Raw genomic sequence first — 15,280 nt, forward strand, 5'->3', positions numbered from 1 at the left:
TTGCTGAGAAGCTAAGTTTTATTGTTATTATAATAAATATAATTACAGGTAAATTGAGACCATTTTTGATCCATGACAAACATACATTTCCTGTGTGTATAGCACACAAATAATACACAATGTATTCCACACTTAACAAATGCTTTTTAAAACTTTGAAAGTTAATATATTAGCTTATTAAAATTTGAATATAATACATGTTTTTGGTCACAAACTCTGAGTTTCTTCTCACAGCCCACAAGACAGTCAGCTCCATATCACTATTTTCCTTGTCTACAGCAGTGATAGACACACACTTTTAAAATAAGACTGTATTGTATATAACTGTGTGATGTCATGAGCCTACATTACCAAAAATATATATAAAAGTACATATAAAGAATATGTAATTATGCCTTGACTCTATCCATAAATGACTTGAAGCAGGTAATATATTTGCTTTTAAATGCTATTTACAACATGGACTCTTGAATGATATGTGAATTTGAAAATGAAAAACATATTTTCCAGACTCAAAATGCTGATGTCCTAATGTTATTTATTTAAAAAACTGATTTCCAAGTGGGCAACCCTACCTTAGAAAAAGTCAGATTCAAGGGTTGTACCATAAAATTTCCCATAGTCATTGTGAATGCTATAAAAAAGATGGTACTTGGATTTTTTTCTACACTGACTACAATCCAAGTTATTAAAGTTTAAAACTATATGAAAGCCTTTATGAGGATCCTGAATTGTATTTCCCATTAAAGAAAAGAAATGGCTCAGTGAGTCATGTCTCTAGGTTTCTGTAGAAGAAAAAGCAGAAGGCCGTTGTCAGTTATCTTGAAAGTTAAAACTCAGCACTTAATGTGAATTTAGATGAGTTTAGGAGAGGAGTTTTACGGGCTTCTGTTCCTCTGAGCATCCTGAGGGCAGTGAGAACAGAAGACTTCTGATCTTCCAAACAAAAATCATTATCAAATGGATTTATTAAAGAGCTATGCAGAACAAACTGCAGTCATATGTGTGTAGCTATAGTTGGCTTCCACGGGAATTATCAGTGGCTCTAACGCAGGGCACTTTCAGTTGATTCAGAGTAAAACAATATAAGGCTTGTAACACATGTACAGAAAACTAAAATCAATGTGAAGAATCTCTGTGCGAGTTCTTTATTTTGTTTGCTTGTAAAATTGATGTACTTTGTTTCTTTTTTAACACTCCATTTAAAAACTCCAGCATTTTCATATAAAAGAAAAAGAGAAATTATAGGCTCTTGGCAAATACCTGTGAACAAAAGAATGAAGAAAAGTGATGGGGCCACTTCTGCAGTAGCTTTCCATCAGAGATAATATCTTATCTTGAAGCTAGTGCACCTATTTTTAAAGTTCATTTAATTCCTTACACACTCATGATTTATTTGCATATTGACATAAAAGCTGCCTTCATCATCCATGCCATTATCAATCAGACAAAAAAAATCCATCAAGCACCCACAGGATGCAGAGATCTGTCTTTGAAATGGTGGCATGGTGTTAATCTGTCCTAAAACTAGGAATAAGTTTTTTGAAAGAAGCTATAGTACATTGAGGGATTCCCTGTGGCTCAGTGGTAAAGAATCTGCCTGCCAACACAGGAGACGAGGGTTTGATCCCTGGGTCAAGAAGATCCCCTGGAGAAGGAAATGGCAACCCACTTCAATATCCATGGACAGAGGAGTCTGGCGGGTTGCAGTCCATGGGGTCACCAAAAGAGTCAGACATGAGTTAGCGACTAAACAACAACAGTACCTTGGGAAAGAAGTATTATGATTTTTCTGGGAGGGAAAGTTGCTAAATACTGCAAACTCCTCAGAGAAGCCACAAAATCACCTCTGAAGGTTTTAAGCAACAATTCCCTGAAGCTAGAAGTTATGGGACCAGCAATGTAAAAATTTCACAGTTCTAACATACATCTATCTATGACTGTGAAGACGTGCCTCAGATTTATACATCTAATTGGGTTTAATCTTGAAGATACAAAATGAGAAAATCTATAATGTGTTTTCAAATAATCTGAAATAGCAATCCTATGACAGTTACCAAACTACCACAGTTTTAAACACCACGGCTTGCAGGACTTCACAATACAATCATCTCCAAATACGTCATCAAAAACTCTGGGCAGCAGCTTCTTTCATAAATTCCTCGAGGACAGCTACCACATTTTTGGCTTCAGGCATTTCTTCGTGTTCCACTTTAACAATCTTCAAAAGGATATCTCCACTACCACAGTTCTTTAGGAACATGTAACATTTAAACAAAGCATAATGATTCATTTCTGCCTGCCGGATAAATCTCTTCAAATTATTTGTGTCTTGTATGGCCTAGAAAAAGATTACCCAGTTAACTATGTGTTCAGTGAGATAATAATGAAGCTTGAAAAAGATCTCCTATCCAGCTGAGAACTCAACTATATGTGAATGAAATGTTTGCCTTTTATTTCAATTATTTTAATTGCTAATATGCTTTGCCCTTGATACAACAAAATCTTTGACATAAAGTAAAAATACAAATCTCCTAAATAAGGTGACAACATGCCTCCCCAACAAAATTCTGAACTTTTAGGCATGGAACTACGTTTTTTGTGCTTCCCAACTAAGATATGCCGTAAATTATAAGACGGATGTCCCTAAAATATAAGCAAGCATTCAATTCAATTTATTGGAAATGCAATGATACATACACAGAGGCCACTGAAAACTATAAATGCCTTTGGAAGATTCTAGCTCTTGTTTGTTTTTCAAAAATTAGAACATCATTTTAATTATTATGAATAAGGCTTACAGTGCAAAAACACAGAATAAGCAAATTTGTGGTTAAAACTTGGACTTTACTTGACAATTCATCAAAAAATATAAAGATAGTGTTTATATATAAAGAATGACAGGTAATACCTTTCATTAGTATTGCCTTTACTATTTCTAATGTCACTATATCATAGTGGATACATCTGCTCCATCAAAATGTCTTTCTGTTTATTTGCTAATACTAAACGAACATGAAAAAATGTTCAGCCTGAATAATAATTAAAGACAGATTTGAATAGCTATAGAGTGCCAACATTAAAGTAATAAAAATAAATAAGACTGATAAAAAACTGTTATATTAGGTTCTGCATAGAAAACCCATACACATTGCTGAACATTCTGTAATTTCTTCCTATTTTTTTTGAACTGCAAGCTGGCAATTTGTAATAGAAACCAAAACATTAAAACCCTTGACTTGGTAATCCCACTTTTGGGAATATACATTAAGGTAATAATCCAAATGAAAAAAATACCATCCAGCAATGCTCCTTCTGGACATCTCTCTGAAGAAAACCAAAGCATCTACTCAGAAAGATATCTGCAGTGCCATGTTCCCTGAAGCATCACCAACAACAGCCAAGACATGGAAACAACCCAAGTGTCAACTGATGGGTGAATGGACAAACTGTGGTATATACACACAATGGAATACCACTCAGCCAGTAAACAGAAGAATGAGATCTGCCAACAAGGGCTTCATGCTAAGCGAAACAGGTTCTACAGAGAAAGACATCTACATGTGGAATCCAAATATATATATATTTTTATATAAATATATAAAAAACAACTCATGGACTCAGAGTACAGAGGCAGCAGATAGGGAGTGGGAGAAATGGGTGGACTGTTTTGGTTTTGGTTGAAACAAATTGAAATTTTTACATACAAATAAAAATAGTGATATACCAGTGTCACCTGTCAGGCTGGCAAAGACGAAAAGTTTAGATACCCGGTGGTGTCTGGGTTTGGGGAAACTGGCACTTTCAATGCTATTGGTATAAATGGAAATTGAGGATTATAGTTTTGAAAGTGTTCTAGTTAACAGACATTATAGCTGTGAAGCAGATTTGTTTCCTGGTCACTGGTACTAACTAAACTTTGTGACAAAGATTATATGTGGCACTTGGCACACAGCCAATTAGTTACCTTTAGTTTAAAGTTCTCCAGGACTTGTCGAAAAAGAAAAGGGTTACCTCCTTCAGCACCATTCATAAAAGCCTGCATCCAATCCTCACAAAACCGGTTGCTCCCTATAAAATATTTTAGAAAAATGAATAAAAGTAACATCACAAGACATTTATTCTTCCTTTCTTTTTATTTTCTTTTTTAAATTGAGGTATAATTGAACCATGTAACATTATATAAATTTCAAGTGCACAGCACAAGGATTCAATATTCGTATACATCACAATATTCTTTCCTCATTTATAAAAACACTTATAATGAATTATTTAAGGCTTCTATATTGGTCTAAAAAAACCTTAACTCACCACCTGGCTAAGAAATACCAAACTGGTCGAAGCTCCCACATGCATCTTCCTAGCTGCATCCCCCTATTTTCCCATCAGAAAGGATTATCATGCCCATGTCTTTCTTTAAACCTTTGCCACATACTTTATCTCTAAGCCCTATATAGTGTAAAAAAATTTGCATGTTAAAACTGTACTTTTCTTTAACAGCTCTTTCACTATATAGTATGTTTGGATGCTATACGGAGAGATATAGCTCTACTTTACTCGCTGTCACGGCTGTATAGTATTCCACTGTATGAGTGTAACAGCTTAGCAGTTCTCCTGTTGACAGACACTTGAGTTGCTTTCAGTTCTTTCCTTGCAAACAGTGCCCTTATGAACGTCTTGTATTTGTCTCCTTGTGTACATACATAAGAGTTTCTCTATATACCTAGGAGTAGAATTGCTAGGCATGTCATGATTTCCATGTTTCTAGAAATGCTCTTGTTTTTGGCGATTTGGGGATAAACATGTAAAACTGCACAGGGCAGGGAGGATAACTTTGTGTCATTTGTTGTCCATGTGAAAACAGTGATTGACAAGGCTGTTCCCAGGGTTGTGGCTCACCTGCATTGTGGAACTGAGGCTGGGAGCTGCTGCAGTCGATGATCACAGACTTCTGCTGCTCCTCCGTCATGGCCATGCACAAGGATGTCATGGTGCCTTCGTGAATAAGGCCTTGGAGACTAGCCACGCTCAGAAACCTGCCATACATACAATCTTTTTCCACAAAGTATATTACAGGATGGGAGGGAGAAAGCAAATTCATTCTGCATTGCGTGGTGGGGGAGTTCAAAACAGAAATATCAGACTGGCTGAGGAAAAGGTGCTCTCTTTGCAAAACTGTTCTTTACCTGTGAATGTCTCTCTTTGTTTTTTCATCTGATCCTTTAACCTCAACAGGAGTATAACTCAGAGCCTATGAGAGAAAAATAACGCCCAGTTGATACACGTATGCCAATTTTCCTTGCAGAGCAGCTAGTGACTAAACGTCGCCTCCCCCAACAACCACCGCACCAGACCATGTTTGCTGGACACCGCCCCGGAGCTCTCCAGAGCTGTGTTCAGCTGCTCACTGATGGTCGGGAACCTAGCCTTACTACCTGGGCTTGAGGGGCTGTCCAGGCTCAGCTGCATCCACCCACCACATGAAAAATGAAAAACCTGGCCACTTACTCAAGCCTTCCCCACTGTCCAGATATTCTATTAAATATTTTATTTGGGCATTTTTATATAGTTAAAAATTACTTTGGATTTCCATTTTCCTCTTCAAATTGTTTTAGAAATCACATGTCTCCCACATCACTTCAAAAAGTAATTATTTTAGAGAATTCCCTGGTAGTCTAGTGGTTAGGATTCAACACTTTGACTGCTGTGGCCCGGGTTCAATACCTGGTTAGGGAACTGAGTTTCTATAAGCCGTATGGCACAGCCAAAAAGAAAAAGTGATTAAAATGTTTTATTGTATTAGAAGATAGTATTCGCAACTCTACCTTCGTAGTGTAACTTTCTGGATCTGTGTAAACAGAGTGCGGTGTATCCTTATTGCAAGCATAGTCTGAATGAATATTCAGAGGGCAGGTGGAAGTAATAAGTAATGTTCAGAGAAAATAAGTATGTCTTTAAGTAAACCAAACTATGCCAAAGTGATCCTCAATGAAGGAAATACTTTCGTTTGGGCAATACTTACAGCATGTAGCAGAAAGGTGAGCTTCTCCTGAAAGAGATGGACCACCCTTTGGATGGGGCAAACAACATCTGCAAACCAGCTGCTCAGGTAAGACTGGATGTGGTTCTCCCCACCACTTTCCTAGATTAAGAGAGAATGTCATTTGCTTTGATCTAAGCCTTCACCTTAATTAATACACTTAACATTTTCTTCATGATACTCTTGGCAGTGAAAAGAAATGGGGACCAACACCTCCTTCTTTTTTAAGCTAATGCCACCAATTAAAACAAAAGGAATTGTAGGAATTTCCTGGCAGTTCAGTGGTTAGGACTCTGCCCTTCATTGCCAGGCACCTGGGTTCAATCCCTGGTTGGGGAACTAAGATCCCAAAAGCAGAGAGGTACAGCCAAAAAACAAAAAAAGGAATTGTGATATAACTTTGCTGGGCTTGTTAGGCAGAGAGGGGATTAATTCAGTACTGCATTAAAAAAAAAAACACACTAAAACATGCATTATATAAAATGAAGAAACTAAAAAAATACAAAATAAAATGAAGAAACTGACTTAATAGGGTTCTATGCTATTTCTTCACTGAAAGGAGTTAGGGCATTTACATGTCCATCTCCTCCCACTGTGCTGTGAACTCCCAGAGATACTCTCTTAATAATCCTTATCTCCAAAAATTAATGAATAAAACTCTTTAAGGGGAGGAAAAAAAATCCTCATCTCCCCAAGCATCTGGTACAGTTTCCGAAACATCCATGGATGAGCTTATAAAGGGCCTGTTGAATGACTGAAGGAACGCAGACAGCTCACTAACATTTGAAAGCGAACAGGGAAGGACAGAGGTCAACACATCAAAGTGCTCAAGCCCACTCCGGTGTGGTCGGACACACTGCCAGGAGCTCATCCAGCTTCCCTGGCTCTGCTGCTCCCTAGGGACTGGTGGGAGCACCCCATCCTGGGAGAGCAGCTACCCTAGACTTGCTTGTATCCCTGGCTCACTCCGATGCTGTCATTCCCCTCTGTACTGCCTTGTAAGCACAGGCATGACAAGGAAAAGGAATTATTACCACCTGTAATGGGTAGAAAATTTATGAGTTATACTTAACTCCAACAAACCAAACGCACAGTATTTAAAAGGTATGGATAAAGGAATCAATATGGATGTATCTAATTCACAAAAGATCGATTAATGAATAACGGGATGTTTCTAAACATCTTTGAGGTTGAGTTCAAGGACAGTCATCCCGTTGCACAGCATGTCTCTGGTGCCAACGGCTTCATAAGCCATTAGTTCTGTCCAGAGTATAAATCCTATGTCTAGAAATCAGGAAAGCAGCATCTTCTTCCTTGATTGGCATGTGACCGTATACCTTTGAACTTAATGGATTGAATTTTTCATAGATACAAAACATCACAAGCAGTCTTGTGAAACTTAGAGCACTGTGTCCCTTGCTCCTCTTAACAGCACTTTCCTACTAGCCCACAAAGTAGCACATTTTCAGAATTTAAGTGTCTGTGCCCACCTGGATGCTTTGATAAGAACAGCAGTCACATAATGTTAGTCATTTGGGTCTTTAAAAATATTAATGCAATTGTCTTACCTCACAGTTCATGTTATTTTTCAGCCCTTGAATGTATTTGTCCAATTCAAGCCTGAAAGTATGTTCTTAAGGAAGTGATAAAGGATGAATCAAGACAGGGTTTTATCTCTCAATGGATAATAGGAAAATCTCTTAAATATCTGTTGGTTAAAACAAGCCACGATATGGGAATTTCTTGGCAGACCAGTGGTTAGTACTCCATGCTCTCACCACCTAAGAGCTCAGTTTCAATCCCTGGTTGGGGAACCAAGATCACACAAGCCGAGTGGCCAAAAATAAATAAATTCATGATAAAAACAAGTGAAGACAAACTGGTTGTATGAAGGTATGAGATTGAAGTTAATGCATAAGAGGTAGAAAGGCTTTTCGGGGGTTGGTAGTGATAATCCTCCACTTGCCTGCCAGCATTTCCTTCCTGATATCCTCAGAGACCAAAGAAAGGATATAGCTCAAGTCCTTTTTCAGACCCTCCTAAAAAACAGACCACATACTCTGAAGACTTCTGCTCAGAGTCCGTTGATGCTGTTTGGGGAAGCAGTTTTTCTTGCTGGAAAAGGCAGTAATAACAACCGACTCGGTAGCCTGGAATTCTAGAAAAGAAAGAAAAAGCTAAAATGCATTCTTTTGACAACTCATGTATGTTGTTTTGTAGGCTTCTCTGAGTGCTGGTCATCCTGATCTGGCAATATCGTTAGACTGCTCTGTAATTTAGAGCTTCCCAGACTTCTCCTTGGTTTACTGGTAACAACAGACGAAAGTGAACCTTCATCGTAATGGGCTTTAGCTAAAGCAGCACCTAACAAACACAGAATTTCTTTGAATTCTTCTGTCTTATGTGAAAAATTCATACAAATTCCACTCTTGTTCACGGTTTACCCATGTTTACATGGTTTATCTGTGTTTTCCCTCCCATAAACATACACGAATCACTGAAGCTCCAGGAGGATGTGAAGTGTTGACCCTGTGGTCTTACCTTTGGGATGTGGCCTCATACTCCTGAAGGGACTCAATGCCAATATCATGGTCTGAAGTGAACTACAATCAAGGGGTGTAATGGAAAGATGGCTGGAATTCAACCAAGGACACCTATATTTAAGCCTGAATTCCATCAATGTGACTGGCCTTAGGAACTTAACTTCTCTGAGTTTATTTCCTCATCTGAAATAGGAAGTAAGAGTATATGCTTTATCACCCCTTTGTAAGGAGAATGGCATTGAAGCTTGTGAAAGCCCTTTACAACTGTACAGTGTACAATTTCAGTTTTGGTAATGAGCTCATTTCTCCCAAGTACAAGACTAAATATGTACCCTTAGCAGGAAGGGTCTCTGCCATTCAGTTAATTTCATTCCTCAAAAGTGTGTGTGTGTGTGTGTGTGTGTGTGAGACCCACGGCTCAGCTGCCAGGAAACAAAGATGAACTTTGCAGGTCTAGCCAGAGTTGATCTTTTGGAGTTTCTCATCGCTTCCCATATTTAGCTCAGAAATAAAACCTCAGGACACAGCACATTTTACACTTACCTCAGCTCTACAGCTGCAACATTACCCAGCCCTTCAAAGACTGCTCCCTTAGAAAGACGCTTCGCGATGAAACTGCGTAGCTCTGGCTCCACTTCAGATGGTAGATTAGTATCCACTAAGGAGAGGCTTGACAAATGAAAGACACATGTTCCTTAGCAGTGGACTCTGCATTTATACCCAGTAAGTCAGACAGGACATTGCTAAAAGCCCTCACTAAGGACTCGGCAGAGCTTTCTGTTTGGGTCCTGTTGGTGAGGCTTCTAGGGATGTATGTCACCAAGTACGATCTGCCTCATCTGTTTAAAGTAGTCCTACCTTTCTAGCTCATTCTCTTTAGTATTATGACTCCACTGGGACCCCTCAAACCCACTGACCTTACCTCTTTTTCACAGTAACCTCAAGTTTCTCATCCTCACCTCCCTTCTCCTTACCCAGCTTAAATTCCACGGCCAGTCATTACGATCACCGCCCCGCATACATTCTCATTCAACCCCTTTGTTTTCGCCTCCTGGTATTTGCTTAGCAAAGCTTCAGCCCTGCTTAGTCCAGTTCTCTACCTAGTCTGCACCTGCCCCTGTGCAGCTGAATGTGGCTGGACAAAAGCCCACCACCACAGTGGCTAGTCTCATTTGAAATCAATGACCACCAGCCACCAGCGGGCCCTGACCGCTGCCCAGCTCTCATGCCATCTCCTGGTCCACTCACATCTTCTACTATTTCATGCCTCCTCTTCTTCCCTCAAACCTCCAACTACCCACTGCCCATGAATAAACACACCAGCTCAGTGATTATTTATGACCTAGACACACACATTTCAGTTTGGTTGAGATTAGAATATAAACAGAAACTATAATTTGAATATGTAAGAAGATTTTCCATCACCAAACTTCCCAACAGAGAATATGAACCCAATATGCCTCACATCTTTGGTTCCACATTAAGGAAAATTTCAAACACTGAAAAGTAGAAAGAATAATATAACGAACCTACATGTACCAACCAACCTACATGACCAATGTAGGTATAGGACCTACGTATAGCACTGGGAACTCAATACTCTGTAATGGCCTATATGGGAAAAGAATCTAAAACAGAGTGGATGTACGTATATGCAAAACTGAGTCACTTCGCTGTACACCTGATACCAACACAACATTGTAAGTCAATTATATTCCAATAAAAATTATAAAACATTTTATTTTCATCTGTACTCCCATGTTGTCCATACCCTCCACCTCCCAGACTTATTTTGGACTTTTTTGTTTTTACACTTTTGATTTTGTATTGGGGTATAGCCGATTAACAAACAACACTGTGATAGCTTCAGGTCAATAGCAAAGGGACTCAGCCATACACACACATGTATCCATTCTCCCCCAAACTCCCTTCCTGTCCAGGCTGCCACATAACATTAAGCAGAGTTCCATGTCCTCTACAGTAGGTCCTTGTCGGTTACACATTTTAAATATAGCAGTGATTACATGTCCATCCCAAACTCCCTAATTATCCCTTCCCCCAGTCCTTCCCTTCTGGCGAACCATAAGTTTGTTCTCTTAAGTCCCATACTTATTTTGAAGCAAGTTCCAGGCATCATATTATTTCATCCCTAAACTTCTCATTACATATCTCTAAAAAATGAGGATTTAAAAAATATATATGTATGTATCTATAACCACAATACTGTTACAGCACCTGAAAAATTTCTTAAATCATCCATCATCCAGCCTCTCGGTGAACATAATATTTTTGTACTATACCCTACTTTGCATCAAGTGTTGAGGTTCATTCATTCCTTCCCTTAGTAAATATATATTAAACATCGACCCTATGCCAAGTACCTACCACTCAAGGTTCTAGGCACGGAGACATCAATGAACAAAAGAGACAGCAATCACTGCTGGCTTGGAGTTGACACTGCAGTATGCAGCAGCAGAGCTATGAAAGGGTATTCAATGGGGGGGCGTAGGGAGAGGAGGATTTTAAATTTTTTTTTTTTAATTTTTTGATACTCATATGATATTGAATATTTACTGGAGTTCCAATCAAGAAGCTCAGAATAACTGTCTGCCTAATCAACATGGTGCTAATCACCACGGTATGTGGCTCTGCCCCAGCCTTGAATAAATGAATAAAGGAAAATAAGATGAGGTTCCTAGGGGTGAAGGGGGCTTGATGGTTTCATTCAGGGAAAGCTGAGGGCAGATAAGGTACCCATTGACATCTGCATGCCAGAGATGCCCTTAGGAGAAAAGCACATACACGGCTTAAGGCCAAGCTGTTTTTACCTGAAATCATCACCAGAGGGAGTTTCTGCATTTGTGCCACCTGGGCTTCCATCATCGCTGTCCGCTCGCTGCTGTGCCAATCTGCTCGCCACAAAACCAATTCAGTTATGAACTATGGGCTCTAAGTCAAGTGGAGTATGCCCTCCCTCCCCCAGCAAGCAAGGAAGGGGGCAAACAGACCACTAAAACTGCTGCAAGGTAGAAATACTTGAACCCCGTCCTCCTCCGCCTAGCTTCAATGACAGGGAAACCCCACAAAACAGCGCTGACAGGAGCCCCTTCTCTCTCCAGGCCACTTAAAGGGTAGAGGAAAGCCTAAATTAAATATCCAGAAATGTCAAGGAAATTTTCTCTTAAATGCACACTTTACAGGGAATTCCCGGGTGGTCCAAGTAGGACTCGGCACTTCCACTGCGGGGGGAACCAAGATCCCACAAGCAGCCCCAACAAAAACAAAAAGACTTTACAGGGCCAAAAGAGCCCCAGGAAGTCGGCTCTGGAGGAGGGAGAAGAGGCAGCAAGGACAGACGGTAACCAGAAGGTGGGGGGAGGGAAGAGGGGTGGGGACGGAGGAAAGCGGGGAGACAATGACAGGAAGTAAAGGGGGGATGGGGATTGACTTTATTGAGCGTGCAAGGCACTGCGCTAAACAAAAGCAGAGGTGACAGGAAGGGGCTGAGAAGATGTCAAGGACACAGCGCTGAGGCATGGGAGGACCAGGCGCAAAAGTCCAGGATTGGGGCCCGGGAAGTATGGCGTGAGGCGAGGAGGGCCCTGAGGGCCAGAGACCTTGGCTGGGAGGGGAGAAGACTGCGTTTGGGAGCCGCCAAGCTGCGGAACCCGGAGTGGGCTGCGGGGCCGGGCGGCGGGGCCGGGGCGGGGCCACAAGGGCGGCCGGGCGCTGCACCTGCTTCCGCGGTAGCTGTAGAGACAGTAGTGGCTGCTGGGCGGCGGGTCGAGTCTCCGCTCCTCGGCGGAGCCGCCCTCTTCGCTGCTCTCTAGCTCCTTTTCATCCCCATCCAGCGATTCCTGCAAGGAGGGGAGCATCGCGGCGGCCTCTGAGCGGCCCTGCGTCCCCGCCAAACCGCTCCCCCGGTACCGTACAGTCCTCTATGGCCGGGCTCGTCCGGCTCCCGGCCCTCGCGCATCTGCGTTCCGCTGGTTTCCCGGGCTCTCAGTCGAGAAAGCTGGAATGCCCCCTGATTTTCCTGTCTTCTTTTTCTCACATCATTCAGGTCTGTGCAGAAACGTCACTTCCTCAGAGACAACTTCTTAACCGCCCTATGCAAAACATCCCCCTGGCACCTCCACTGCTGTCGCATCAGTCTCTAACCTATCCCCTTATATTGCTTAATTCTTCATCCCAGTTATCACCCCGACAAGATGTGTTTACTGTCTCTGCTACTAGAATGCCATCTTGTTCACTGCTATACCCTCTGTCCTAGCCCGTGCCCTATGCGGCTCAAAAACTGCCGAATTAGTTTTAAGATTTTGTCACGTCAGAAAAAAGAAAAGATTTTTGTAACGCCTAGGCATCTTTTTCTTGCACGTTTTACCTTATCACCGTATTAAAGATAATAAAGTACACCTACATCCCTTAACTTTATATAGAAAAATGGTAGCTAACATTTATTAAGCATTTTCTGTGTGAGGACTTTTCTAAGTGCTTTACAAATACTTATTCATTTAATTCTCACAACCCCATGAGGTAGATATTATTATTATCCCATTTGACAGAAGAGTAAGCCAAGGCTAGAATTACTTGACTTGTCCACTGGAAAATAAGGTTGTACGTGGCAGTGCTCAGTCATATCCCACGCTTTGTCACCCTGTGGACTGTTGCCCGCCAGGCTCCTCTGTCCATGGAGTTTTCTAGGCAAGAACACTGGAGTAGTTGTCATTTTCTACTCCAGGGGGATCTTCCTGACCCAGGGATGGAACTTGCATCTCTTGCATCTCCTATATTGGCAGGCAGATTCTTTACTACTGGAACACTTGGGAAGCCCTAATAAGTGGCAGAGTGGCTTTCAAACCCACTGACTCCAGAACTCAAGACCACAAAATTAAAGATGACTTGACCTAAATTTATGTCTTAAAGCCATTTATTTGGACAGTTAATCTCAGGGGTTTTTTGTTGTTTTCACTTCTTTAGATCTTTAATTTCTTACAACAATATTTTGGTTTTTCAGAGTATAAGTTCTGAATGTTTGTTAAATTTTTATTCTTTTTGATGCTATTATAAATGAAATTTTCTTAAATTCTTTTTCAGATTGCTGTTGCTTGTGTATAGAAGTACAATTGATTCTTGTATATTGACCTTTGTTTTAAAATTTTATTTTTTAATTGAAGGATAATTGCCTTACAATATTATATTGTATATTGATTTTGTATTGTGAACTTTGCTGAACTCTTATTAGCTCTAGGTTTTTAAAAAATGTATTCCTTAGAATTTTCTGTATATAAGTGTTTCAGTTTTCTAGGGTTCCTGTTAAAGTACCAAAGGCTGAGTGGTTTAAGTAACAAAATTTATTTTTTTGGAGGGCTGTGCACCTTGGGGTCCCAACAGTAAAAGTGCTGAGCCCTAACCACTGGACCACCAAGGAATTCCCTAAACAACAGAATTTATCGTCCCACAGTTCTACAATTTTAAGTCCAAAGTCAAGCTGTCAGCCGGGTTGGTTCCTTTGGAGAGCTGTGGGGAAAGAGTCTGTTCCAAGTTTCTCTCCCTGACTTACGGAGGCTGTCTTCTATATCTCTTCATATTGTTTTCCTTCTATTCCTAACTCTCTTACAAAAAAATTCCCTTTTTGTGGTTAGCGGTTCATGCTTTCACTCCAAGAGGCATGGTGCAGCCAGAAAAAAATGTGGGTGGGGTGGGGGAGTTGAAGTAATTTACACAGTCACAGAGGAAGTATGGAGCTGAGTTAGAGTTGAGTTTTGTAAAACATTTTGGCTCAATAGTGAGAACAGTGGATTGGAGTCTGAGAGGCACGTCAGAGAATGTGACAGTAACCTGGATAAGAGATCAAACTGGTCTGCAGTAGGACATTAGTTGCAGAAAAGCATTTTATTCATTCTTCCTAAAACAAAAAATAAGATAATTCTATTTATTTATTTATGCCATGTAGGATCTTAAGGGTCCACTAACCACTGGACGACGAAGGAATTCCCTACAACTCCCTTAAGCTCTCCCTTTTTTTCATCTGTATTAACCGGGTGTTAACAATGGCACCTACATCACAGGTTTGTGGGACAAGTTATGTAAAACTTACACCTTGTCTGGCACACAAATGCTTCATGGATACCCGCTATTATTTTTTTCCTTTTAATAGGAACATGTAATTTACCTTACTAGTTATTTCTCTATGACAAACTGTGCTTTAAATGCAGGCAGAGAAAGTTTAAGTGGCTTGCCCAAAGTCATGCAAATAGGCGGTAGAAAGCGATCCCAAGCACCTGGACTCTAAAGCAACTACACTCTTAATTTGTGTTATTCTCTAACTGTCCTCTTAAAACTCTTAGGTTGCTACCCAGGGACTTCAGCATAAAACGCAACTTCTCAGACTGCTCGAGAATCTCAAGAAGTCATCTTTGCCAGCCTCCTCAGCATCATCTGTTGCCATCAGCCCCTTCACTACCAGCTCCAACCTTACTACCTCTAAACTTTTTTTCAGGTGCTCAGGCTCAAAGACTTGCACTTTTTGCACCCTTAGGGAGATACCCTCTCCTCCACCTCGCCTGCTCCCATTCACCCTTCCGGCAACCTTCTTTGATACCCTGATGACCGCCAAGGCTCTATAAACCCCGCAACACCTCGTATTTCCATCACCTCGGTGACCATGCTGCCGTAGTTTACGCACCCATCACCA

General features: G+C 40.7%; 1 protein-coding gene, 1 long non-coding RNA gene and 1 other non-coding gene across 4 annotated transcripts; 2 read left to right on the forward strand and 1 right to left on the reverse strand.

Moving 5' to 3' along the window:
• C19H17orf75 (chromosome 19 C17orf75 homolog) lies at positions 1-12,497 on the reverse strand. The gene is made up of 10 exons (XM_086360254.1): positions 12,319-12,497; positions 11,412-11,492; positions 9,127-9,252; positions 8,055-8,198; positions 7,609-7,666; positions 6,023-6,142; positions 5,187-5,251; positions 4,900-5,036; positions 3,968-4,071; positions 1-2,341 (listed from the first exon to the last, which is right to left on the reverse strand). The coding sequence occupies exons 1-10, from the start codon at positions 12,456-12,458 to the stop codon at positions 2,126-2,128; spliced, it is 1,191 nt and encodes a 396-aa protein (XP_086216380.1). The 5' UTR covers positions 12,459-12,497; the 3' UTR covers positions 1-2,125.
• TRNAQ-UUG (transfer RNA glutamine (anticodon UUG)) lies at positions 5,665-5,736 on the forward strand. Its single transcript has one exon. It is a non-coding gene; the product is annotated as a tRNA-Gln (tRNA).
• On the forward strand, positions 12,029-15,218 carry LOC147352518 (uncharacterized). Of its 2 annotated transcripts, none has more exons than XR_015148231.1 (2): positions 12,029-12,161; positions 15,086-15,218. It is a non-coding gene; the product is annotated as an uncharacterized LOC147352518 (long non-coding RNA). The 2 variants fall into 2 exon arrangements; XR_015148232.1 differs by lacking the exon at positions 12,029-12,161 and adding an exon at positions 12,509-12,646.
• The last annotated feature ends 62 nt before the right edge of the window (positions 15,219-15,280 follow it).

Source organism: Bos grunniens, chromosome 19, assembly GCF_055505025.1.
Source record: "Bos grunniens cultivar Pamir isolate PY7600 chromosome 19, Bosgru_T2T1.0, whole genome shotgun sequence".
Taxonomy (NCBI): Eukaryota; Metazoa; Chordata; class Mammalia; order Artiodactyla; family Bovidae; genus Bos; species Bos grunniens.